Here is a 24,528-nt window from a genome sequence, read left to right as displayed (position 1 = left end):
ACTGTCCCAGGTGAAAGTTGGGGGTCGGAGGGGTCAGTATAAAGAGACTTGGCAACTGAATGCAAAGTTAGGTCCTAGATTGGATTCCTGGACCAAGAACCAAATAATGATCTATAATAAACTTTGTATCAAAGTGAAACTTGCTCATTTTAATAATGTTACTGTGGATATGTAAAAGAATTTCCTTATTCTTAGAAATGATACACTTAAGTATGTATTGGTAAAGGGGCATATTTTCTCCCACTTAACGATTAAATGATTCAGGGACGATAATTGCTTGGAGGGAGAGAGGAAGAATGCAAATGGGTAAGATATAAATTGGTGATGTGGGTAAAGAATATAAGGAACAGTTAATGGATCTCTTTATTGCCCGATTTCCCAGATCTTTTCTTCAGTTTCAGTTCACCATGTTTCTACAGGAAGAGGATTGCTATACAGTAAGCTTGACTTCGATTCACATTATTAGAAAGAACGCACTTTGGGGGAGGGTGAAGGAAGGCTCTGAACATAGCACTTGAGAGCAGATACAGAAAGTTGATGGGCTTACTCTCAATATTCAGCAGCCACCCCAATCCCTTCCAAAGATGTTTTTGTAAAATAGGTTTCTAGCCTGTGCCTAAATTTGTCTCATCAACAATAACAACAAAATGATTTAAAGTCCAGTGCCCTCTCGGCAAAACTCCATCAACTTATTTACTTTCATATTTAAGATGTCTTTAAAAGTTAACATAATTCAATAGACTACAACTTGAGAGAAATAGCAAGGAAAACTGATACTTCAGACCTATGGCTGCTGTTCTCTTTATGAGACATTTTATTATCCTGATGGGTGGAGCCATGACTCAAAGACATTTTCTAAAAATGAATTTCCTCACCCAGTTGTAAATGAAAATGCTCTTGAAGAGATCTTAAAGTATTTTGTATCACACACTATTCAGGTGATGCATTAAACAATGCCACCCCTGCTCATGGGCTGATAAGAAAACCTTCTGTGAACTTAGTTCATTTGAGGGCCTGGGTTTTAAAAGGAAAGTGAAGTGTAATTTTCTGAATATACTTGTGCAGAGTTTCTTTCTTGGGTTAGTGGCATTGTCCCCAAAGCAATTCACCCAGTATTAAACTATTTTAATCTGCACTTCATTGAATGAGTTTTTTCTCAGAGTAAATTCATGATGTCTGTAGCCATCCAGACATAAAGGCAACACATTTATAAGAGGTTGCCAGCGTCAGTGGGAATGCACAGTCTAAGGAAAATAACTCACCATAAGAAAGAATATTCTCCAAAAGAATCTACCCATCCTTCTCCCATCCACTTGGTTATCTAACTTTTCCTAAAAAGTGTCCTGATTTGGGGTCCCTAAACATACCCTTCAGAGAAGATATGTCACCTTGTTCTTAACATCTTGGTTAATTCAGTCAGCAGGACTCTGTTCACCTTTGACGTGTACTTCACCTTGTCTCTCTGACTTCCCTTTTCCCGTTGGGAATTTATCATTTAGTATCAAGTCTCCATACTCCATCTGGGGTGTGGTTGTTCAGAAAATAGCATCATGTCATTTGGAAAAGTGGGAAAATAGAGGTCATGGAAGAGAGCTAATGATATAGGAGATTTGATTTTCTGTAAAGAGTAGGGGCCATTCTAGAAGATTCAGTGCAATCACATTCATATTAGAAATCTTAAGATGCCTGCCAAAAGTTAATGTGACAAGGATGACGATTTGTGGAGCACAGTTAAGGTCCAGGCATAGTGCTACACACTGTACCCTGCACCTGCATGTTTGATCCCCACGCCCATCCTACCAAGGGTAAGCGCTTGATTCTATATGTAAGGAATGATGCTTAGAAATTCGCTGGCTTCGCCTGAGGGCTCACATGCAAGTAAACGAAGAAGCTGGAATAGGGTCCCAGATCTTTCATTTTTATCACATATGTAGTCTCTCAAGAACACTCTGTAGGTTGTTTTTGTTCTCTGAATTGTTCAGGTATTGAGGAATGTGCAGGCATTAAAATTGTATAATTATTTTAAGTTGATTTATCCGTGTTCTGCTTTTTGAGTGAGAAGCCCTTGCCACATGTAAGAGAAGGTATTTAAGGTTGGTATGAGAGCACCTGGACTTTACACTCTTCAACTGATGTTTCTTTTTAACCAACTCGGCATCAACTTTTGAAGCACTATTTCCTCATCTGTAACTGAGTGTAGTAATTTCTGCCCAGTCTTCACAGGGATTGTTAGATGGATTTAGTGAAATCATGAATGGGATGGCTTTTCGCAAACTGTAAAATATAAAGCATTATTATTATCATTACCATTATATTCTTTTTCGATTGACTAAAATAGTCCATTTGGACTGTTTCTCAAAGCTACTGAGAGCCCCCCTCAGATTCTCGTCATTAGAATGGGCATTATCTTTAAAGGTGTGTCCATGTAAGCATTTATAATTTTAGCATAAGGACTGAATCTCACAGTCTTAGTTTCCTACTTCATGGTATTTAACTCCATTAAAATTTTGTTTCTTAATAGGGACATTTCACCATATGAGTATAAGGTAATAAGAAGGTATTGGTGTTATTTATTTTGTGTGGCCTGAAAGCATTGTAGTTATGTGGAAAGATGTGTTTTAGTGATACCTACTGAACTATGTAAGGGTAAGACGATATGATGTCTGGGGTTTGCTTTCAAATACTTTAGCAAAGAAAAAAGTACGGATAGATGAACACATTTGGCAAAATCTCAGTATGTTGGGGAATCTGGGTCCATTGTACTACTCTCTCTACTTCTGCATAGGTTTTCCTAATGTATTTTCCTAATACATTGTTTAATTGTTCTTTTACAGATGCAGATTTTCTTTTACAATCCAGATGACTTTGACAGCTTTCAAACTGCCATTTCTGAAAACAGAATAATCGGAGCCATGGCCATATTTTTTCAAGTAAGTTAACAGTGGGCTCAAGTATTGATACTTCAACCAACGAGTTCTCTTGAGTTTTTTTTTTTTAATTCACCGAATTGTCCATGTTTAATGAATGCATCTGTTTTCTAGTTCACATCTGTCTAAATGAAAGATATTTCATATTGTCTAATGTGTGATTTAAAATGTAAATAAGTATGTTTAGAAACATAATGAAAATTTTTGCATGAATTATTCTGATTTTATTGCTACTTGACTGGTGCACAGATTGAAGAACACATTTATCATCTAAGTTACTTCACTGCTGAAGCGTTTTGAACAGGTTCCTACAGCATATTAAGAGACTGATGTAAAAAAAAAAAAAAAAAAAGTGGTTTTTCTTTGGAGCAACTTTAAATTTGACATTACTTGCAAGTAGGTTAATAAATCGCATCAGTCATTTATCTAAAGAGACCTCGTTCCCACCCCACCCCACCCCCCACCCCCGCCAGAAATCCCCATGGTAACTAAAATTTTTATTGGGACCATTTCCAAGTTAGTACATTTTCATTAAATGAAGTCCCTAGTGTGGGTTTTGGCACACAGTAGACATTTGGTAAATGCCAAATAAAATATGTATCTGTATCCAGCCATCCCTGTTTCTATGGGATGGAGACCCTGTGGTGTATGTGTCTTCTCTGCACGAACAGAAATCTATTCTGTGAAATCAACACTGTGCTGTTGGCAGTTCACTTGGGTTCTGTCTGGACCCCTTCTGCATCTAAACCGTGATTGTTTTGCCTTAGGCAATACTGAGGTCACTTGTACTTCCATTCTTAGACAGTTTCCACTTACGTAGTTACCTCTTATTTTCTGTTACTGTCCTCTTAGCACACTGTTTTTCATGTTGCTGGACCTCTACTCCGGCAGCCCTGCCATCAAACCTACCCCTGCCTCCCTCCCTGTCATGCCCACGCATGTCCAGTCCAACCAGGTTCTACTTTATAGGTCATCCTTTTTATAGAAAATAAATTTTAAAAATGTTTTTATGAGTACTGGAAGGTCTGTTTCACAGCGTGCTCTACCCAAAAGCTTTCTATTTTTCCAGCTCTAGAAACTCTTGTTAAATGTAAGCCCAATTAAAATATTGGGCAGGGGAGGCACATTGGTGTACAAACCAACAAAAGACCTCAGTGTGAAATCTAGGTTTTGGATTTTTAAAGTATTTCCAGGACATGAGTGTAGTTCACATACAAAGAAATTTAATGTGTATTTCATCTGGTTAGTCCTCTAAATTTTGGCTTGCTGTCCTGTAGACACAAAATAGAGGGCAGATAATATAAAATAGAATAGTTTTTCTTTTTTTTTGTTTTTTTAGATAGCAGCTGTATTGAGCTGCTTTCTTTGTTTTCTTTATAAGTCCGCATACGCATTTATACATCAGAGTTCACACTATGTCATGTAGTGGAAAGAAGATGGTATTGTTATTTTAATTTGGCAGTCTCGTTAGAACCTGTATTTTGAGATCTCTGTGTTTTGAATCTTTCTAATAAGAATGCTAAATTTAGGAGTTTGGTATTTCTCCCCCAAATAGAGAAATCTTGATGTATATTTCCAAATTCAAACCTGGCATCTTACATTTTGGTATTGAAGAGGTATTTATCATTGTTTCAGCAGTGATTCAATGCCAGGTATGGTACCAGTTGCTACATTAAATATATAAGATGAATATAGTCAGCTCCTGCCCACTAGGAGGACCTCACTGTCACAGTGCCATGGGATAATGGCCAGAAAGACATAAGTAGAGAAACTTTTCCACTTGTAAAAGGCTGTGGTCTGACTTGGTGCTCATAAACTCACCTATTCATTTTCCAGAGTGATAGGATGTGAATGACCTACAAGTGCATGTCTAGGCAAGGCTAATTTCTCTGCAGTTGCTGTAGCTTTGATGCCAACTTACTCCACACACTAGAATAAGTTTCTAACACTTTCCATTTTTCATTATCTTTGTTTCTTTTTTCTTCTGGATCATGTGCCTATTATGCTGGGTTGTTTTGGCTCTCTCACTGCCTTTGCTGTGATTAGATATAATGAGGTTCTTATGTTTCCAAAACACCAAAGCAAACACAAACCTAGCAGACACATGGTCGACCAGGGAACCATATATTGGCTGAGAGGATAGGTTGCCTGCAGGTGGTCCTGTTGTGGCTCATGGGCATGATTATGGGTGCTACATAGTGTTTACAATTATTTTCTTCAGTTAAATATGGAAGATTTTACATAAAATTTCCTAATGATGTTGCAGTAATCAAGATCTGAGCAGTGACTCTCTGTCTCCTTTGGAGGGGGTGTGAATTCCCATGACAACACAGCCTCTAGGCGGTTTTCTTCATGACTTCCTGTCAACATGACCTTGAGATCATGACTCCAACCTGGACCCCAGTAACTTTGACTAGTGCCTGACATCTTTTGGTTACAGACAGAGTTGAAGGTCACTCTGAGTGCTGAAATATAGTTAGCCAGGTTTCCCCTGAGTGCTTTGTGTGAACACTGGTAAAGGAAGGATCGCCTCCAGGTATGGAAGAAAACAAATCATGGCAGCCCCACATGGTTTTACGCGTTTGGGCCCACACAGTGCTAGAAGGCGCATTCACTTCATAGCTACTCCTGACTAGAATATTTATTACAGTTTTCCAACATATGTTAGTAATGCATCTCGAGGAAGGAACACCTTTATTCTAGTTCACACACCTTTAGACTAGCAGCCTTCTGGAAGATATAGGGGAAAGGAAGGGGAAAGTCTGAATTTAAAGGATTTTTAAAATAAAGAAGTTCAAACATGAAATTGGCGAGGGATGGAGATATTTGTTGTTAAACCACTAAAGAGAATAAATAAATGCTTGTTTAGCTAATTTATATTAGTACAAAGTTAATTATTTTCTGTTCGTTAAAATAGAATGTCCACTATACTAGTTAGCCTGATTTGAATTCCTGTAGAAATGTAAATGCCAAAGGTTATTAAAACGCTCTCTTAATATATTATTCTGATAACACTCTACTTGGGTTATCTGTTTGAAGAAGTAAGAAATGAAAACCTAGGTTTATAGGACAGTTGAAATGACAGTGGAATGATAAGGCAATTTGTCAAAGGATGCTTTGCTTTGAAAATAACTCAAAAAGATTTAAATAGCTTTGATTTAAGGTTACAAATCTTTGTCGACTTAAGTTGGGATTACATCCTAATAAACCTGTCGTAAGTTTAAAATATCTTAAGTGGAAAATGCATTTAATACACCCAAGTTACCGAACGTCATAGCTTAGCCCAGCCTCCCTTAAACGTGCTCAGAACACTTGTATTAGCCTGCAGTTGGGCACAATTATCTAACACAAAGCCTATTATTTTAACAAAAAGTCTAACACAACATGAAGTTTTGACTGTCCCATGGAATTTACTGAATACTCTACTGAAAGGGAAAAACAGAATGGTTGGGTACAGAATGGTTGTACGAGTATTGGTTGTTTACCCTTGTGATCCAGTAGCTGACTGGGAGCTTCAGCTCACTGCCTTGCCCAGCGTCAGGAGAGAGTATCTCACCATATCGCTAGCCCAGGAAAAGATCAAAATCTGAAGTAATGTGTGTGACTTTCACACCATCATAAAGTCAAAAAAATCATAAGTTAGGGACCATCTGTATAGAGCAGAGAGTACTCAATCCTCAGATTGACCTTTACCTTTAACTTGACCTAAATTCTTTTCTTTTAATATATCTTGGAGTATAGTTGATTTACAATGTTGTGTTAGTTTCAGGTGTACAGCAAAGTGAATCAGTTATACATATGCATATATCCGCTCTTTTTTTATTTTTAGGTTCTTTTACCATATAGGCCATTGCAGAGTATTGAGAAGAGTTCCCTGTGCTATACATAGTGTGTATATGTCAATCCCAATCTCCCAGTTTATCCCTACCCCCCTTACCCCTGGTAACCATAAATTTGTTTTCTACATCTGTGACTCTACTTCTGTTTTGTAAATAAGTCCATTTGTACAAACAATAAATGCTGGAGAGGGTGTGGGGAAAAGGGAACCCTCCTACACTGTTGGTGGGAATGTAAATTGGTACAACCACTATGGAGACCAGTATGGAGGTTCCCTCAAAAACTAAAAATAGAACTACCATTTGACCTATATTTTTTTAGATCAAGAATCTTCTATGATCGCCCTCGGAATTGTGTTCTGATTTGGTTTTTCTTTCTTCCAATCTGTTTCTTCATCATTCCTTTTGGAACACGTCCCTCCATTTTCCCACCAGCATCAAAATGTCTTCGAACTGTGCACCCTTATTAATGGCTTTCAGTCTGATGCTCATAGAAGTTTGGGATCCCCAAACTTTTTATAATTTTGATTACTGTGGTTTTATAGGTTTGACTTTTGTGGGGTTTTTTTTTTTTTTTTTTTTTGAGGAAGCACATGATTATCTTTGAACATGTTATGGGGAGGAAACCTCAGGAGTTCTACTACCCAGTTGCCACTGTTATTTGAATGCCAGAAATTTTATTTTTATTGATTTCCTGATTCCATTGAACTTTAGAATTATAAATGCATGATTCTTTAAGAGCATCTATATTTAGAAACTTTTCTCGAGTGGTTTTCTTTCCAGCTTCCTTGTTAGACCCTTTTGGGTTTAATCACTTCTGAATCTTTGCATCAGACACAAAGATAAAATTTTTATCAGGTCTGCATCCAGAGGCCCAGTCAACAGCATATTTTTTGTACATTTAAGAAATAAATAAATTGATTTTTAGGTTGTCTTAAAGTATTTCTTTTTGACAACTTATCTTCACCAACTCCATTGAGGCTTCTTCATTTAATGTTATCGGTTCTGCTTCTTCTGGGAGGATTGAGCCCCTTTGCACAAGTATTTGCTTCTTTCCTATTTAAATTCCTACCCACTATCTGACTGCTGTCGTTTGGTTTTCTCTAATGTCTGTCACTCAGTCATTTGGGCCTTCTTCACTTCTGCCCTTCCTTCATTGTTGAAAGCAAACTTCAAAACTCAAATGTTTCAAAAGTTGCTAATGTATTCTTTATATCATGTTGGTGGTACCGACTGCTTAATTATTTTTCTCCATCTGGAGAGGCTTAGTAATTAAATGAAATGGCAGCACCTGGGATTATTTATAGATGTTGAGAAGGCAGGAGGAGCTCTTGATGACTCACCCAGGGCTGGCAAGGATGCCTTTTTCTCCACTTCCCTGGATCTCACCTGCCCTCCCCCCACCAAAGGGAGATGTGATTTGTCCTTCCTTTAACCCCCCGTTTCTCTTAGCATTCCATCTTGCATTCAAGCTGTTATTTTACTTGCTTTCTTCAGCCTCTGTACTGTGAGATCATTGAGGACTACGAGTACTCACTTACTCATCACCGGCATCTCTTGCAAGTGACTTCCACTGTGGCTTGATTGTACAATTACTTAGCTGAACTCAGTGGAAACATATTTAGGCCCTACAGTCTTGATTGGAAAGGAACAAGCTGATAACATGGTAGCTAAGGAGTATTAGAAACAGGCACTAGGGAGTGTAGGACCTGAGAATACTAGAATACAAACTTTCGGAGGTGGAGGTCCATGTCTTGTTCCTCTTCTCCCTGTATCCCACCATCCGCCTTTCCCTAGCTCTCACATCAGTGTCTTGACCTCAGTTGTTGTTCAGGATATATGTACTGAGTAGGACTAAGTTACAGGTAACCTTTCAGGATCCCGCCACGAGATTAATGATTTGGGCTTTGGAAAAGGAAGGATATGTCTAGGTGGCTGTGTAAGCTTCAGCTAAGAAAGGTGGTGGTTGTACAGAAGTATAAGGCTTTTGAGATGGTGAAGGACATTGAACATGAAGTTTCTCAGACTCCTGATCCATTGAGGATGGGGCTTTGCCCGGGGCTTCCATTGGGTCTAACATGCTTTTAAAGGGCTGTATCTCTGCTTATGCCTATAGGTGGGAAAAAGCATCAGGGCTTGAAACTTCTTAAAGGTGTAGTGCATTCAGAGGACTTAAAGGAGTGTGTTAGTGCCAAGAATATCTGGCTATATCTATGTCTGAGAATGTTTTAATAAAGTTTCCCACCAAAATGGTTTCATCTCAGTAGACTGTGGGTGGAGAAGCTTTTTTGGATTATTCTGCTATTTTTCATTCTAGCTTGCCTCTGTCTTTTTCTTGAGCATTTCCTTCCTGGGGTTAGTTTCTATATATTTCAGTGCATCTGTATTTATGTTTTTTTGCTTTTTCTTGCTCTTGCTGTGTCCTTGCTTATGCTAACTCATTTGCTCATTCTGCAATATGTTAAGCACCTTCTTTGTGCCATTATTCATGAACATTGCAAATGTATCCTTAGAACTGTAGCCTGCCCTCAAAGTAGTTAGAGAACTATAAGTTTTGAAAAGAGTTGGCCTTTGAATTCTTTCTTTAATAGTAGCATCATTTGGGGACTTCCCTGGTGACACAGTGGTTAAGAATCTGCCTGCCAATGCAGGGGACACGGGTTCGGGCCCTGGTCTGGGAAGATCCCACATGCCATGGAGCAACTAAGCCCGTGTGCCACAACTACCGAGCCTGTGCTCTAGAGCCCGCGAGCCACAACTACTGAGCCTGCATGCCACAACTACTGAAGCCTGTGAGCCTAGAGCCCGTGCTCCTCAACAAGAGAAGCCATCGCAATGAGAAGCCTGCGCACCACAACAAAGAGTAGCCCCCGCTCTCTGCAGCTAGAGAAAGCCCGCGTGCAGCAACAAAGACCCAACACAGCCAAAAATAAATAAGATAAATAAATTTAAAAAAAAATAGTAACATCATTTTGTCATTGGGAGATAGGGGAGGACAGATCAAGTCAGGTAGATAAAATATCAAGAGTATAAGAATTATATCTTTATAGATCTGTATAATTTCAAAATGATAAATATTTCATTTTAAGGGTATGAATTTCCTATTTATGAGTTTTAAAACTGGACTCTCCTCCATTTTTCTTTTTCCTCCCATTTTTCTACAAAGCAAAACACCACTCTTAAAGTATAAATCATCCTTTTTATTTATGGTGACCTAAAGTCATCTTTTCATTTTTAAAACCATCCTAAGGAATCTTTTTCTTTAATGAAGAACACATTTTCTATCATGGCTGGAGATAGTTTGCAATTTTTTTTTAACTCCTGACTGGTCCTGTTGGCAACAAGGGCCTCTACTCCATAGAATAAAGGGGGGAGGGAAGGAAAGGTGCGGAGAGAGAAAGAAGAAGGAGGAGGAGGAGGAAGGGATGAAAGGAAGGAGGGAGAGTGGGAGGAAAGAAAAAAGAAAATAAATAGTAGTTATACCCACTACCAAACACCCACAGGAAAAAAAAAAAAAAAACAAGAACCGGTTTTGAGTCGGAGACTATGTGAGTTTGTGTTGGGGAGTCGTGATTGGTTTTTACAACTTCCTTCTTAGACTGCTTTTTGGGATAATTGAAGTAAACTAATATGATTCTTAATTTATTCCTTTCCGGTTGCTGCTGTTTGAATATCATCCTTCTCACATTTTCCACATCCTGGTTTTATCTAGTTATAAGTTCAATTCTTTCACTACATTACCTAGAAGTGTAATTTCAGAATGTTTTGGGCTGATTAAGAAGACTTTGTTTTTATACACACACAAAAATTAAAATACATATGTTCCAATTAAACTATTTTAACAGCTAATTGATTTCATAGGACTTACCACTAAGTGAAGGCCAGAGTCATCCTTAATGTTCGGGTGCAATTTAAGAACAGATTTGTGGATGTACGACATTGAATTTGTAGCCTATCAGGTGTTTTCAGTACATCTCCTGTCTTCCAATGGCCTGTAATTCAAATTTCCTCTTAGTGGGCATTACAGAGGACTATAATTGGTGAAGCATTACATAATTAAGAGACTTTGAAAAAGACCATGTGAAAATCTTCTTTAATTAAATCACTGTACTTCAAGGACAGTTACCAGGTACTTTGCCTTTGTACATCACTAAATGATAGTTTAGAATCTATCATTTAGTTTAGAATTTAGTTGTTTTGGCCATTAGTTCTAATATAAGTCTTTGAATCTGATTGTCATAGTCTCAGATAAAATACTAGGAACTCTATAGTGATCCCATTAAAATGACACAAGTGAGACTGGCTGTCTGAGAGTTAAGTGGTTGACCATGGTCCCGTAGCTCCTTGAAATCTACTAAGCCAAGAATTCTAGTTTTGTGACTCCCAATCCGGTTGTCTCATTTTTCTTAGCTTTGGTCTTCCAGAAGTATAATCTAGTAGATGCCTCAGCTAATTAGTTATCTTGGGAGAAGGCTACACACAAAGCACTTTGCATCCCAAGGTTAGAAGCTAGTGACAACTCTCCTCTCCTTTTCCTTTAGATAAACTAGTTGAAAAGATGCTTCTAAATAGAATACAAACAGTACTAATAAAAGTTACCATTTTTGCATGTAAAATGCTAAAATGAAGCGCCCACATTAAACATTATCTTATTTAATCTTCACTGGGACCCCCTCAAGGTGTCATTATGTCCGTTTTACAAATGCACAAGGTGAGGCATGCAACTTTTTTCAATATAAATTACCCAGGATCACATCAGCCAATAAATGTTCGAGCGAGTATTTCAACAGCAGTAGGATACCTCCAGGGTCTGTGCTCTTAGTGGAAAACTGAATCAGAAAAGTTGGCTCTTCTGTTGGAGAAGGTAGAGAAAGAAGTATGTATCCTTGGTTCCAGTTATTATCACATGTATATATGTGCTTCAGGACCCCTCTTCATTTTGCTGGTACCCGAACAGTTATTTTCTTGTAACTAAAAATTGTGTTCTTATTCTTTTTGCCCATAATTAAAACCTTTTATCCTATTCTGAATTCCCTTAGACTCTGTGCCTCTGATTATTTTATAGATTTGATGACAGTGTTTTTTCTTTTGCTTCCTCCCTTTTATAAAAAAGCTATAAAGAGTATTGAATGAATGGTGTGGTTAGATGAGGATGCTGTGAGTGAACAGGGTTAAGATTTAAACAGTCATTTATTAACTTTTTTAATGGCAGTGGTTCTTATGGGGAGGAGTGCAGGGGATTTTGCCCCCAGAGGCCATGAGGCCATGTCTGGAGATACTTTGGGTTGTCACACTGGGGTAGTGGTGCTACTGGCATCTAGTGTATAGAGACTAGGGATGCTGCTTAAAATTCTACAATGCTCAAGACAGCCCTCCACAACACAAAATTATCTGGCCCAAAAAGTCAGTGCTGACATTGAGAAACCCTGCTTGGTTTGAGCACCCCAGAAGGTTTTGATCTCAATAGATGTGGGCTGTGAGGGCTATTTGGGTTATCCTGCTAGCTGATGGCCACAGGAATAACTAAATCATCCCATACCTGAGAATTCCCCTAGTCCCCTAGTCTCTGGCCAGCCAAGGTTTAGTCAACTGGATTCTAAGATAAGGCATAAAGACTTACATGCTAAAATATTTAAATCAACCCGTTTCTAGTTATTTCTGCTTCACCTTGGCGGCCCCCTTAAATTAAAGAGCCCATGGGGATATTTGTTCCCAGATGCTGCAATGAGTTTTGAAACAAGCACCATTTTAATAGAATACTCAATTAGACCTAGAAAAGTAAACAAAGGTAAGAGCATGTGCCTATGCCTTTGAACTAGAAATCAGTGGGAACTGGTTTGAAAAACTCAGAGATCAAGGAAACTCCCTGGTGGAGGTTATAGGAGAATCTGCCTCTGCAAATCACAGCACTGTCTCGTTCCCATGGTGTTGTAGAAGTATTTTCCCAGGATAGGATTTTAAAGCTGTTAATGCTGGTTTTGTTTTAGAGGCTTGTTATGGCTTCCCTCTCGAAAGCTTTTTATTCCTTGGCCATCTAGGCATTGTCCCAGAGGAATGCTGAACTATCTTGAGCTGGATGAATCCCGATGTTACTCACCTGTGGTGCTGATACATTGAGTTGCCTGAATGAGAAGCTTGCAATTCTCTTTTGTATTCAGGGTTTACATTAAAACTACCGTTTGTTTGTTTTCTTTGTCTATAGCATCTTAATATATATGGTACGTGTGTACTTGTCTGAAACCCAGAGCTCTTGTTTCTCAACGTGTTCTGGATGATGCCTGCCCATCTTGAGTGTACCTTTGACCTGTACTCCCAAAGCACATATCCTGTACACCACAGGCATTAAATTTAAAGACAGACTGGTCTGCACAGATCCTTCGTATTTGGTGGAGATCCATTCAATTACTCTTACATGATGTGATAACAAACCAGGAAGAAACTTAATTTTATTTACGTGAGGCTTTTCCTGATTCCTTCTGTATCCACCTCTTCCTCTTAACACCTCGACCTTGTTAACACTGTTTAGTCAACTCTGGTATTTTTCAGGAATGCACTCCTGCGGGTTTGTGAAGGAGAGATTATTGGGAGAACTTCCGTAATACTTTAACCCTCCTACCTTTTACTTGCAAAAAGTAAGCGACCAAATGTGGTGCAGTAAAAGGCACAGTATTGGGGGGGCGTATGTTATTTCCTTTTTTTTTTTTTTTCTTTTTATTGGAAGGTAGTTGATTTACAATGTTGTGTTAGTTTCAGGTGTACAGCAAAGTGAATCTGTTATACATGTACATGTATCCACTCTTTTTTAGATTCTTTTCCCATATAGGCCATGGCAGAGTATTGGGTAGAGTTCCCTGTCCTTATTGGTTATCTATTTTATATATAGTAATGTGTATATGTCAATTCCCATCTCCCAATTTATCCCTCCCCCCTACCTCCGGTAACCATGAGTTTGTTTTCTACATCTGTAACTCTACTTCTGTTTTGTAGAGAAGTTCATTTGTACCTTTTTTAGATTCCACATATAAGCGATATCACATGATACTTGTCTTTCTCCGTGTGACTTGCTTCACTCGGTATGACAATCTCTGGGTCCATCCATGTCACTGCAAATGGCATTATTTCATTCTTTTTTTATGGCTGAGTAATAGTCCCATTATTTCTTTATTAGGACTGCCTAGCTGTCTGTCTTTTGAGAAAAATAGTAGCATTGAATCCCCCTGTTTTGGGTTTTGTGCGAGTCATAAAACGTACCTATGGATTGCCTTGTCTGGACAGGTTTATACAGCAGATTCTGTTTTTCTTAGCCCTTTGCATTCTCTGAATATGTATTAAGTTATGTGATGTTTATGTGCATGCAAATTCCTAGGTAGCTGTATATAAAATCATACGTAGAGCTAATTAATTTAGATCTTGCTTATTTGGTATTTGGTTTGTCCAAAGTTGAGGTAAGCTGGGATTACCTAATTACGAAAGCATTAATTAGGCACAACAGTACTATAGATAGCATTGCAGTGAGAGGGACTGCTTAATCTCTCTGTATCAACTGGGTATTATCGACCAGTTTTATGTAGCATTCATTTGATATCAATCTTTTGGTTCTAACAGAGAATTCTTACATATGATATATATGTGTTTGGAGAGGGGTGCTCCTAAAATCACACCAGTGTGAACCACATATAATGAAATGAAAATCTCTATCTCTGAAATGATACCCAGTTTGGACTCTTAGATAATTCCATTTCTGGGACTTCTTGAGCTGTAATCCTGAGGTCTTACTCAACTTTCTGCAGTGTTTTCCCCACAGCTTGGCATCCTTGAGCACCATTCTAATGAGGTTTCAGTAAATTATTTCTATTTTTAGGCACTCTCCAATGGTGGCTGCCAGGGACTAGTTCTGTTTTTTTTTTTTTTTTTTTTTAACTGAACTGATTATAAGGTTTAGCGCCAGATGTCTCAGAAATGCAAGCAGCTAACTAATACAAAGCCAATTCCTAGATCGTTCAGGAAGGGAAATGAATGTTTAGGACCACATCCGAACTTGTTGACCTGGCTACCCTCTTTTTTTTTTTTTTTTTTTTTTCTTTTAATGGCAATCACTCTATAGCTTTGGTTCTTCTCTATTTTGTACTGTACAGGTAAAAGATGTCCTTATCCCACTAAAACAGTTCAGACAGGTAAAATCCCAAGACTTCTAAAAAGAGATTTCCAATTTCCAATTCTCTATGAATATAAACAATAATTTTAAGAAAACAGTAGGTGATAGCTGTGGATCCTGGTCAAGTGGCTGTCTGCCAAGCATTCTACATACATTATCTCATGTAATGCTCCTAACAGTCCTCTGAGAAGGAGATTCTGATTCCAGAACTTTCCTCCAATGCTTAGATTCCCTTTGATTGTGAAATCAACGTCTAGGAAAGACGTTGGTAAGGGTTGGAATTTTGGAGTGAAAAGTTCTGCGCTAAAGTTCAGATTTGCCACTCACTGGCCTATTTGTTTGGACAAATCTATTTCTTCCCTCGCTGACTCAAATTGCTTTGTCCGTAAAATGGAGATATTGATATCTGATTGGTTTGTTGTGAACTTCAAATGAAATCATGTCTAGGGAAGTGCTATGGACCAGAATATGAACCACTCCAAAATTTGTGATATTTTAGCAAATAGAAGTAAATAAGAATTTGGATGACGTTGATAATTAGGAACAACTGGAATTCACATGCTAAAATAATAGGGAATACTTTGAATGATTACTTCCCTGTATCTTAAAACCTGGCCCAGAATAGATACATTAAAATAATCATATTGCTTTGGGTACATCAAGTATATCCATCTTCCCAGTCTCCTTGCATGTTGGTGGAGGGTGCTTCAGCTCTCTGATTGCCTTGGCTGGGAGACAAGGTTCTGAAGTCTAAGTGTTGTTATTGGTGCTGTAACTCAGTAATTCAGGAGGAGATAACCAAATTCAGATTTCCTCAAGGAGCATCTACACGTCTCTCTTACTGCTTTAAAGAGGAGCTAAGGTAATTAGTTGTAACACCTTGGATGGTGAAGTAGGTATTTAATTGGAGCAGCCAGTCCGCTGGGAGAGAAACAAGTAACACATTGACACGGGACCAGATGCCTGTGCATGGTGGGGAGGCCTTCTGCAAGCAAAAGGGCCCCATCAGCTCTTCCCCCAAGTGATTGCTTAATTCCTAGTAATGAATTCCAGTCCAGGGTCAAAGTTGTAAACCAGTCAGCCTTTATGTGGCTTTATTCGTGCTGGAAGTGTATCCTCTTGTATGAGGTCTCTTATTAGTGTCTGCTTGGCTAGAGGCACTGCCAGCAGTAATGATGTGATTGTTAGAGATTTTTAAATACTATGGCATGTGAATGATTGTGCTGGTCATTCATTTCACCCGACCCCGTGTTCGATGTGGGCCGAAGGTTGAGTTGTGAGTGGGAGATGCTTACCTCTTCTGCATTTTGGCAAATGTGACTCTGTGTCCCCCCCTTGTCTAAAGGGATGTGGTCAGCCCATACACATGCCCCTCCCTCCCTCCTTCTCTCTTGTGGTCATTCCATTGCCGTCTTTGTTCATTCCCTTTGCAAAGCTGCAGTCAGCATGGTGTCCCATGTACAGTTGGCAGCATGATGTCCAGAGAATTGAATAGAGCATGGACCCTGTCATCAAAGAGGTGACTACACACACACAAACACACACACACACGCACATGTAGGCTCTTTAAGACAAGAACCTTTGCTTGTTTGGTGTTACAGTCTCAATGCTTACCTCAGAGGTATTGGATGCAAGCAAGAGCCATTACTTAAGAGTCCGCCTGATGAAAGAAAGAGACTCTACATCTCACTTATTTAAGTCCCAGTTCTGCCCATCAGTAGTTGTAAACTTCAGTCAAATTCACTTCACTTTTCTGTTTCCTAGTTTTCTCATCTGGCAAATGGAGAAAATAATGAGAGACCTGCCTTGGAGGGTTGTTGTGATGTCTGTATTAGTGAATACAGGTGAAACGAACATGTGTGTCGCACATAGTAGGTCCTCACTAAATGTGAGCTCTCATTATAATCTAAGCAATAGCAGGTATCGTCATGTATGCAGTGACAAAAATTAGTCACCAAGAGCAACAGTTACGTGGAAGGAAGAGTGAAGAACCTGCATCATGTGAGAGAGGAAAGGCGTTCTCCCCTGAGCTGGGGTCGTGACACGTTACCTGTGATTTGTTTTTCCTCTTCCTCTCTAAACTTGGCGCTTGGCAAGAGCAGAGAACAGCTGTCCTCCACAGTGGCTGCACAGTGGGATCACTGAGCAAGCTTTAAATCGTCCTGGTGCTGAGTACCACTCCCAGGATTTAGATGTCATTGGTCTGGGAGGTGGCCTGAGCAGTGGTCTTTCTCCTTGCCCTTGCTCATGTGATTCTTAGGCGCAGTGCACAGCCAGTGACTGGCTCTCGGGGCTCCCTTGGGTTCCCTGAATTGTCGTCCACCCCCACCCCCATCCCTGCTTAGGCAGCTGATAATTCATTTGGGCCTTACTTGGTGGTGTTCTCGTTTTCTAGAGAGAGCGTGTTCTCTACTGCTGACGCCCCAATGACCCTCCCTCCCTCCGCTTCTTAGGGTGACACCCGTCCCACTTGGATTCTGTTCTCAGTTTGTAGTGAACGGTTTCAGGAAGTGCCATTGTCTGTGGGTGACTCCACCTTGTCTTATTACCCAAGACGATGATTTTCTCATAGGTGTAGGGGAGCCTCGTCATCTCTCCCACCTCCTCGTTTGAGCCAGAAGAAACTCAGGTGTAAGATTTGTTAGTGATGGGCAGATTGAAGAAGGAGGCCGGGCCGGAGGCTCCCATGAGTCTACATGCTTCTCCCCGCGGAGAGGATGAACGGGCAGAGAGCAAGGCCAACCCGACTCATTAACACAGTCGCAAGGGGTGGACGGGGGTCTTGGCTTGGCCGTCAAGGCTGCTTGATGCTGGAGGCCGGAAGCCCGAGCGTCCCCTCTGGCCAGGGTGTGGCTGGGGGAACTGGGAAGACAGCTGGGGGGTGGGGGGAAGGGCTGAGCTGGCTTTTCCTTTGAGTGACCCAGTATTTAGGGGAGCTTCCCTGACTTGGATAGGGGCTAGTGGAGGGGAGCTGGGAGCAGGGCATTAGAGGAAATAGAGGGAGCTTCTCCCCAAGCACTTCTGAATAAATTTGTGTTGGTACAAATCCCTGCTTCTGGTGAGCCCGGGCGGGAACATGGGAGAGGCGAGAGTGGGTGTGTGTCTCCCCTCCTCGTCCTCCTGCTCCTTCTATTACTGACCATATTAGGGAGGAAAGTTTCCCGTGTCTCTGGCCAGTCCGTGCCCATTATCTCCTTTGATGTCTCAAACTTGTGCAGTAGGAACTTCTATCCCTAACCGACAAATGAGGAGACCAAGGAACAGACATACTGGATGATTTGCCCAAAGCCACATGACTCGAAAATGGTAGGATTGGAAGCCATTCTTCTTTACCCTGGAGGCTCTTCCTGTCTTCCAACCTGAGTTTTATGCCGCTCCTCTCATTCTGGAAACGCCATCCGCCTGCTTTTTCTTCCCAGGAGTGTGGACCAGCATCCTCAAAGAGTTTCTGCTCAGCCCTTGGGGTGGGTGCCCCGGTGACAGTACTCGGGACATAAGGCAATGAGAACTTTAAGCAAAAGTCTTTTGGGGGAAGCTTGTGTTTTGGAGCCACTTCTCCTTCCAGCAGCTCTCTTAACATTTGGACGATGCTAAGGTGGTGAGAGCTATGTGTTTCCCACTCCCTGCCTCTAAAGCATGTGATTTTGATGGACCGCCTGTGGAACCTCGCTGCGAGCTCGACATTGGATTTTTATGCTTGCTGCCACGCGGCTCCCTGAGTCTGGTTGCTTCAGTACGAGCTTGTGGATGTTCTCTGCTAGGATGTTCCAGGCACTGGCAGCACCTGCTAGAGATCTCAGGAGCCGAGCCAGGCCCCTCTCCCCCGCACCCGTCACCAGCCCGACGTCCCCACTGAGGCCATCTATAGCGCTGATGCTGAGAACTCACTCATGCACTGGGCCGAGAAGGCTGTTTGTCTTGTGAGACTGGGGTGGCTCAGGGCGTTCTCCGTTGGCTGGTGGACCCCTCGGCTGCTACTGAAACTTTTCGGAAGCCCAGAAGCAGTTCTGCTCACATCTGGCTGTGTTCTCTGCCAAGAGGCTTTTTTTTTTTTCTGACGTTCCTAGCTCAGAAAAGCTGTGACCCGCTGCAAAGGAGCACTTCTATCCACAGGGCTGCCTTTGCCCCACAGAATGAAAATCCACCTTCAGTGCGTTTATCACCAGAAGAGCCCCAACGTAATCATCTTCCCCTCTCCGGCTTTATAAATGATGAAATGTCGCACAGCGTTTTTCTGTCGGGCAAATGTGTAAAAGCGGCCCGGATCCCCGGCAAAGTACCGTGCCTTCAATTACATCCTTGCTATAAAAGCTTCATTTAAAAATTCTTGGGTGATAAAGCAAAGTGAGAGCGGTGTTTACCATCACAAGTTGTTAAGCCAACGGTCTTGGTGTCAGCAGGAACTCTGTTAGGCAGCGATGCTATCAGTTCTCGAGAATGCCAAAGCTGCATCCCCCGTGTGGCCTACAGTGAGGCAAAGGAAGGATGCGTAAAAGGAGATTTTTGCGACTTGGTTTGGGTGTCACCTAACTGGCGACTTCCATGGCTCTTCTGGATACAAAAGGCAACATTGGGACATTACACCAATACAGTGGATTATGTACTATCCTGCGTTCTCAGTGGAAGAAGAGTGTTACTATCTCGAACTTTGCAGCTTATGCATATAGAATAAGCTGACCTCTTTCAGTGCTCATTCACCAAATATCCCTTGTAGCCCAGTGTGTGCCGGGTGCTCTGCTGGGCTCTGGGGCGGCCTTGGTTAGGAGATACCCGTGCGGCCTTGGTTAGGAGATACCCGTGCGGCCTTGGTTAGGAGGTGCCCATGCGGCCTTGGTCCTTGTGGACATCACAGTCTGTTAGGGGAATAGATATTAATCATATAAATGTGCCCTGGATTCAGGGTTAAACCTGTGTTAAGCCCAGTGACGGAAAGAGACATTCAGTGCTTTGAGAGCATATCACGGGGTCCAGGCCCAGTTTGGGGGTCAGGAGAGGCTACGTGAAGAAAACATGATTGCACAGAATCTCACTAGGTCAAGAAGCTCTGAGCTCCAAGGGAGTAGCATGTGCCATGGCCCTGAGGCAGGAGAACAGAATGTCCATGGACCTGAAAGGAAGCCACTAGGGGTGGAGCTGGACCCCAGAGATCCTTGAAGGCCATCAACTCTGGACTTTTATGCAGGGGAGCCGTTGAGAAACTGGCTGGGTGCGGAGGCTAACTTAGTTAGCATTTTGGAACAGATCAGGAAGGCTGTGGTTGAGAGCCAAGCTAGAGAGAAACCAGGGAGGATCACTGTCATCCGTTTGTCATAAAGAGATGGTGGTAGCTGGGACCTGGGGAGAAATGATCTCTTTCTGTTACCAAGATTGTAGGAATTTTATGTTCTTATGTAAGAGGAAGAAAATTAGTTTCAAGCTCTGGGAGGCTCCCTTTGAAGCAACTTGGTGACGAATGAAAATAACACTTCTGGGCAGGAAAGCAGGTCAGAGGGGTTTTATAAATGCTGCTCATGAGCAGGTTTGTAGCAATATCCTCATTGTTGTTTTGATGCCAGCAATTTTTTTCTACGCTCACTTTTCACTGATTTTCAAGTTGGACGTTTTCTCCTGTTGTGTTTGTTTCTTTACTTGTCTTTTGTGCATTGTGCGAATGTATTGAATGGGCCTTCTGTCTTCGTCTGGTTCCATTTTAAATTTGGAGAGCTGGACAGGGGTGTGATTACGATGATCAGCTCATGTGTGCATTTTGCCATGCGTTATCTGTGCAAATGCAAGCTGACTGCTTTCCATTGTGAAAGTTAATTTTGCAGCCATATTGTTAAACCCGTAAACCCATAGATCGAACTTCATGGGGATTTCATTAGTGTGTTTCTGCAAATAGTCTTTGGATGTCTAATATGTAAAAATTACAGTTGTCATAGAGTATCATCTTATCTCTCCACCCTCAGTTTAACGGCAGATTGATGACCAGGCTGAAGCTTGATTATAATTATCAGAATAAAAGAACAAATTAGGTGGATGGTCCCAAGCTACAGTGGCGTTGGGACCATCCACCTAATGTAATACCAATCACATTTTATACTCTGTTACAGTTCCAAAAACCTTCCATTTAGGTTTCATTTATAGCACAGAAGGACTTTTAAACGTACACAGTTTCCCAGTGAATCTTAAAAACACGAAGCGAAGAGCCCTCCATCTTAAAAGTGAAATGATGGGGCCGAGCTGGCTTAAGATGACACCATTAGGAACGCGCTGTCAGAAACACAAAGAAGCCCCCAGCCAGCTGTTACTATTATGGTGCATTTAAGCAGAGGGCGAACTCAGATTCTCTTTGTAACTGGTTGCCTTGTTCCACTTAGTCCTATAAAGGAGATACTGGTTGTAAAACCTAATGGTGTGAAAAAGAGTTGGTAAAAAGGATGGTCTTCCCAGTTCCTTTAGCTCTTGCTCACATAATCTTCCAGCTGAGAAGTGAGAATATGACTCCTATTAAATGCAGTTCTGTTCTGCCAAAGGCAGTATTGCTCCAAACCTGGGACTGGTCCAGCAGATGACACCTAAATAAACCCCACAGCAGCACCTAGTGTTCTTTAAAGGACTTCTGGCCTGAGCATCTCCACAAAAATACATGAACACTCATGAGTAATGGTGCGTTTTTGACATGCTCTTGTCACTGGTCTATGAATACGAATTAGAGGGCCACACGTCTTTAGGGGCAAAAGAGGACCCCCTCCACATCCCTTTTCCAAATTAAAAATACCATAGCAGAGTAGGATCGAACTTTTTTTTAAATTTTAATTTATTTTTTTATTGAAACATAGTTGATTTACAATGTTGTGCAATCCCTGCTGTACAGCAGAGTGACTCAGTTATACACATATAGACATTCTTTTTTTTCTATTCTTTTCCGTTATGGTTTATCATAGGATACTGAATATAGTTCCCTGTAGGACCGTGTTGTTTATCCATCCTATATATAATAGTTTACATCTGCTAATCCCACACTCCTAGTCCTTCCCTTAAAAACAAATTTCTAGATGGTATCCATGCAGGGAATAAATTGCACTCAGTTTTTGGTACCATCTGTATCTAGAATGCTCAGAAAATAGAATTTCCAAGAACACCAACAGTTCAATAATTAACTTCACTGTATTTGGGGTATTAAATAATAATGAACATAATATTACATTATATATTTAATAAATATGGACTATTGTATCTAAAAGCCAGAAATTCGTTTTCCTAAAGGATCTCTTCTATGCAATTTCTATTCTACTATAGTCTTTCTATTTTGAAACTTGGGTTAAATCAAACTTATGCATTTTTAATACAGAGAAATGGTGTTGATTTTCCTGTTCAGTCCTCTTTAAATTTTTCTATTATTTTGTAAGGTACACAAGGTGTATTATTTATGTTTTTAGAAATACTTTAGTGGGATGACAAGCATGGCCAAACATTATTATCTCATGAAGAACTCTCTAGAAGAGGAGGCATTTGGGATTCTCAAAAGCACTTTCAGTAAAAAAAATTTTAAATGCACACTATAATGCTAGGAAATTAACTTCAGTCATGAAAGTAAGCAATGAGTATCTCAGAATAATAATTACTGTCATCATACCTTCCCAGGTGTGAGTGGTCACTATTTGGAGATTTACTAATCCTAATTAGAGATTATCTTCATTATGGATACTAAGCTTTTGAGAGATTACATGACTAATTGGTAAAAGAACTAGAACAAATATTTTAATATCAATTTACCTTTCTACAGGGCATGACAATTTATCATGTGCCTTTACTTATATTGTTTGGTCCTTAAGTTGGTAAATAAGGCATTGTGGATTTCCTCACACCCTTCATCCTGGCCCCAGGTTTTCTTCTGGTCATTTTTCTTACCAGGTTGGGGGAAAGAAAGATAAGAGGTTAAGTGACTTGCCCGAGTTCACAGAGCTAGAACTAGCACCCAGACCTTTACTTTTACGCCTGTGTTCTTTACTGCTTTCTAGGAAAGCTGATGTTTCTATAGTTGTTGGCCTTCTCCCATGGATGGATAGGTTAAGTGACTATTCTGGAAAGCATGCTAAGTATCTTTGTATATACTCTCAGGAAGATAGCAGTCTTTGGTAGTTCCTAACCTTCCATGCTTATAGCTCATTACTAACAGATGGTAGAACTGAATTGGATGCATGAACTTAAAAGGTTGCAGCTACAGAATGTATTCTGACTCTAGGGAATGGAGAATTAAAATATAAGATGTCTTAGAAACAACAGTGCATATCTCAGTGTCAATGGACAAACAAATTCTGAGATGATAAATTTTTATGCAAATGTAGGATTTAGAGTTGCTTGAGACAGGAAGTGCCTCTGATGGCCACCAGCCTACAAATAAGAGCTGTGTCTTCCGATTTACTCATAAAATTCCAACAGTTAGGAATTCTCACCATTGGTGCTAGAATTGGGGCCCTTGTCTGGGATTTGTCTATATAAGGAGGATTTGCTTGTACTTGTGACTCAGAGTACTACGTGCTATAATTCAAAGTTGGATTAGTTTAGGATTTTCTGCTTTTACCGTAAATTCTGATATAAAAAAACCCTCAGTGTGGAATCTGTTTTTTTAATTCCTCACCACCTATCACTACATACACTAGTCTTTCAAAATGTTCTGTTAGGCCTGAAATTTAATCCTAAAAGAATAACTCAAATGTCGGGAAAGTTTTGGACACAAAGGTGTGGATTACACTATTATTTATGTTAGTGAAAATTGGTGGAACAATCCCAACTGCCCAACATTTTGGAAATGATTAAGTAAATTAGGCCCATCCTGAAGTTGGAATATTGTATAGCCATTAAAAGTTATGCTATATGGGGACTTCTAATGACCTAAGTCACATTATTACTTAATACTACTGTTGATAAAATGTTAATACCGTAAGTGAACAAAGCAATTAAGAATAGCATACACGTAATGGTACCTGTTACCAGGAGCGCATCTAAGCAATTTACATATATTGCGTCACTTGGAAGGTAAATATTCATAGTACCTGTGAAGGAAATACTTTTGGTAACTTCATTTTTAGATAAGAAAACTAGAGTCCAGATGTTAGGTCACATACCTAGTAAGTGGAGGAGTTGGGGATTCAACCCCTGAACTCTGCCATTGCTACTGTTCTGCCCAGTGTAATGTTCCTAACAAAGGATCTCATCCGTGCTGCAAAATATGTTCATGTGTACGTGGAAAATTTGGAAGGGCCTGTGACCCAATTTCCAGCACTGATGACCTGTGTGGTGGGAGTTTGGGTGGCTTGATCCTGTTCTAGTCTTTTCTGTATCTTATAAAGAACATGTGGTATTTCCACATGCAGTTTTAAATAAGTGAATAAATAGGAGCCTTCTTTATTTCCCAGAATCTCCTTGCCGCTGAGTGAAAAGCCACCCCTGCACTGTCATATCCGTGGCTTCCAGTTTCTGGGCAGTCAAACCACTGTGGCCAGGCTTCCTCTACCATGATGTGGCATCTCGTCAGTCAGAGAGTGGGTCGGGCCACACATCAAATTTGCCTGGATATTTTTCTGTTTTCTAATCATAAGCAAAAGTCCAAGAGGCACATGGGAAT

At 40.4% G+C, this 24,528-nt stretch overlaps 1 protein-coding gene across 3 annotated transcripts in view; it reads left to right on the top strand.

Moving 5' to 3' along the window:
- The window catches only part of PTPRG (protein tyrosine phosphatase receptor type G), a 723,417-nt gene that overhangs the window by 494,612 nt on the left and 204,277 nt on the right, over nt 1-24,528 (top strand). For all 3 annotated transcript variants that reach the window (XM_068557227.1, XM_068557228.1, XM_068557226.1), the window contains exon 5: nt 2,835-2,930. In XM_068557227.1, coding sequence (XP_068413328.1) covers nt 2,835-2,930 — 96 coding nt within the window. The remainder of the gene's footprint in view (nt 1-2,834; nt 2,931-24,528) is intronic.

The sequence above is a fragment of the Eschrichtius robustus genome, chromosome 12 (assembly GCF_028021215.1).
Source record: "Eschrichtius robustus isolate mEscRob2 chromosome 12, mEscRob2.pri, whole genome shotgun sequence".
Taxonomy (NCBI): Eukaryota; Metazoa; Chordata; class Mammalia; order Artiodactyla; family Eschrichtiidae; genus Eschrichtius; species Eschrichtius robustus.
This window is presented reverse-complemented; position numbering and strand designations above follow the sequence as displayed.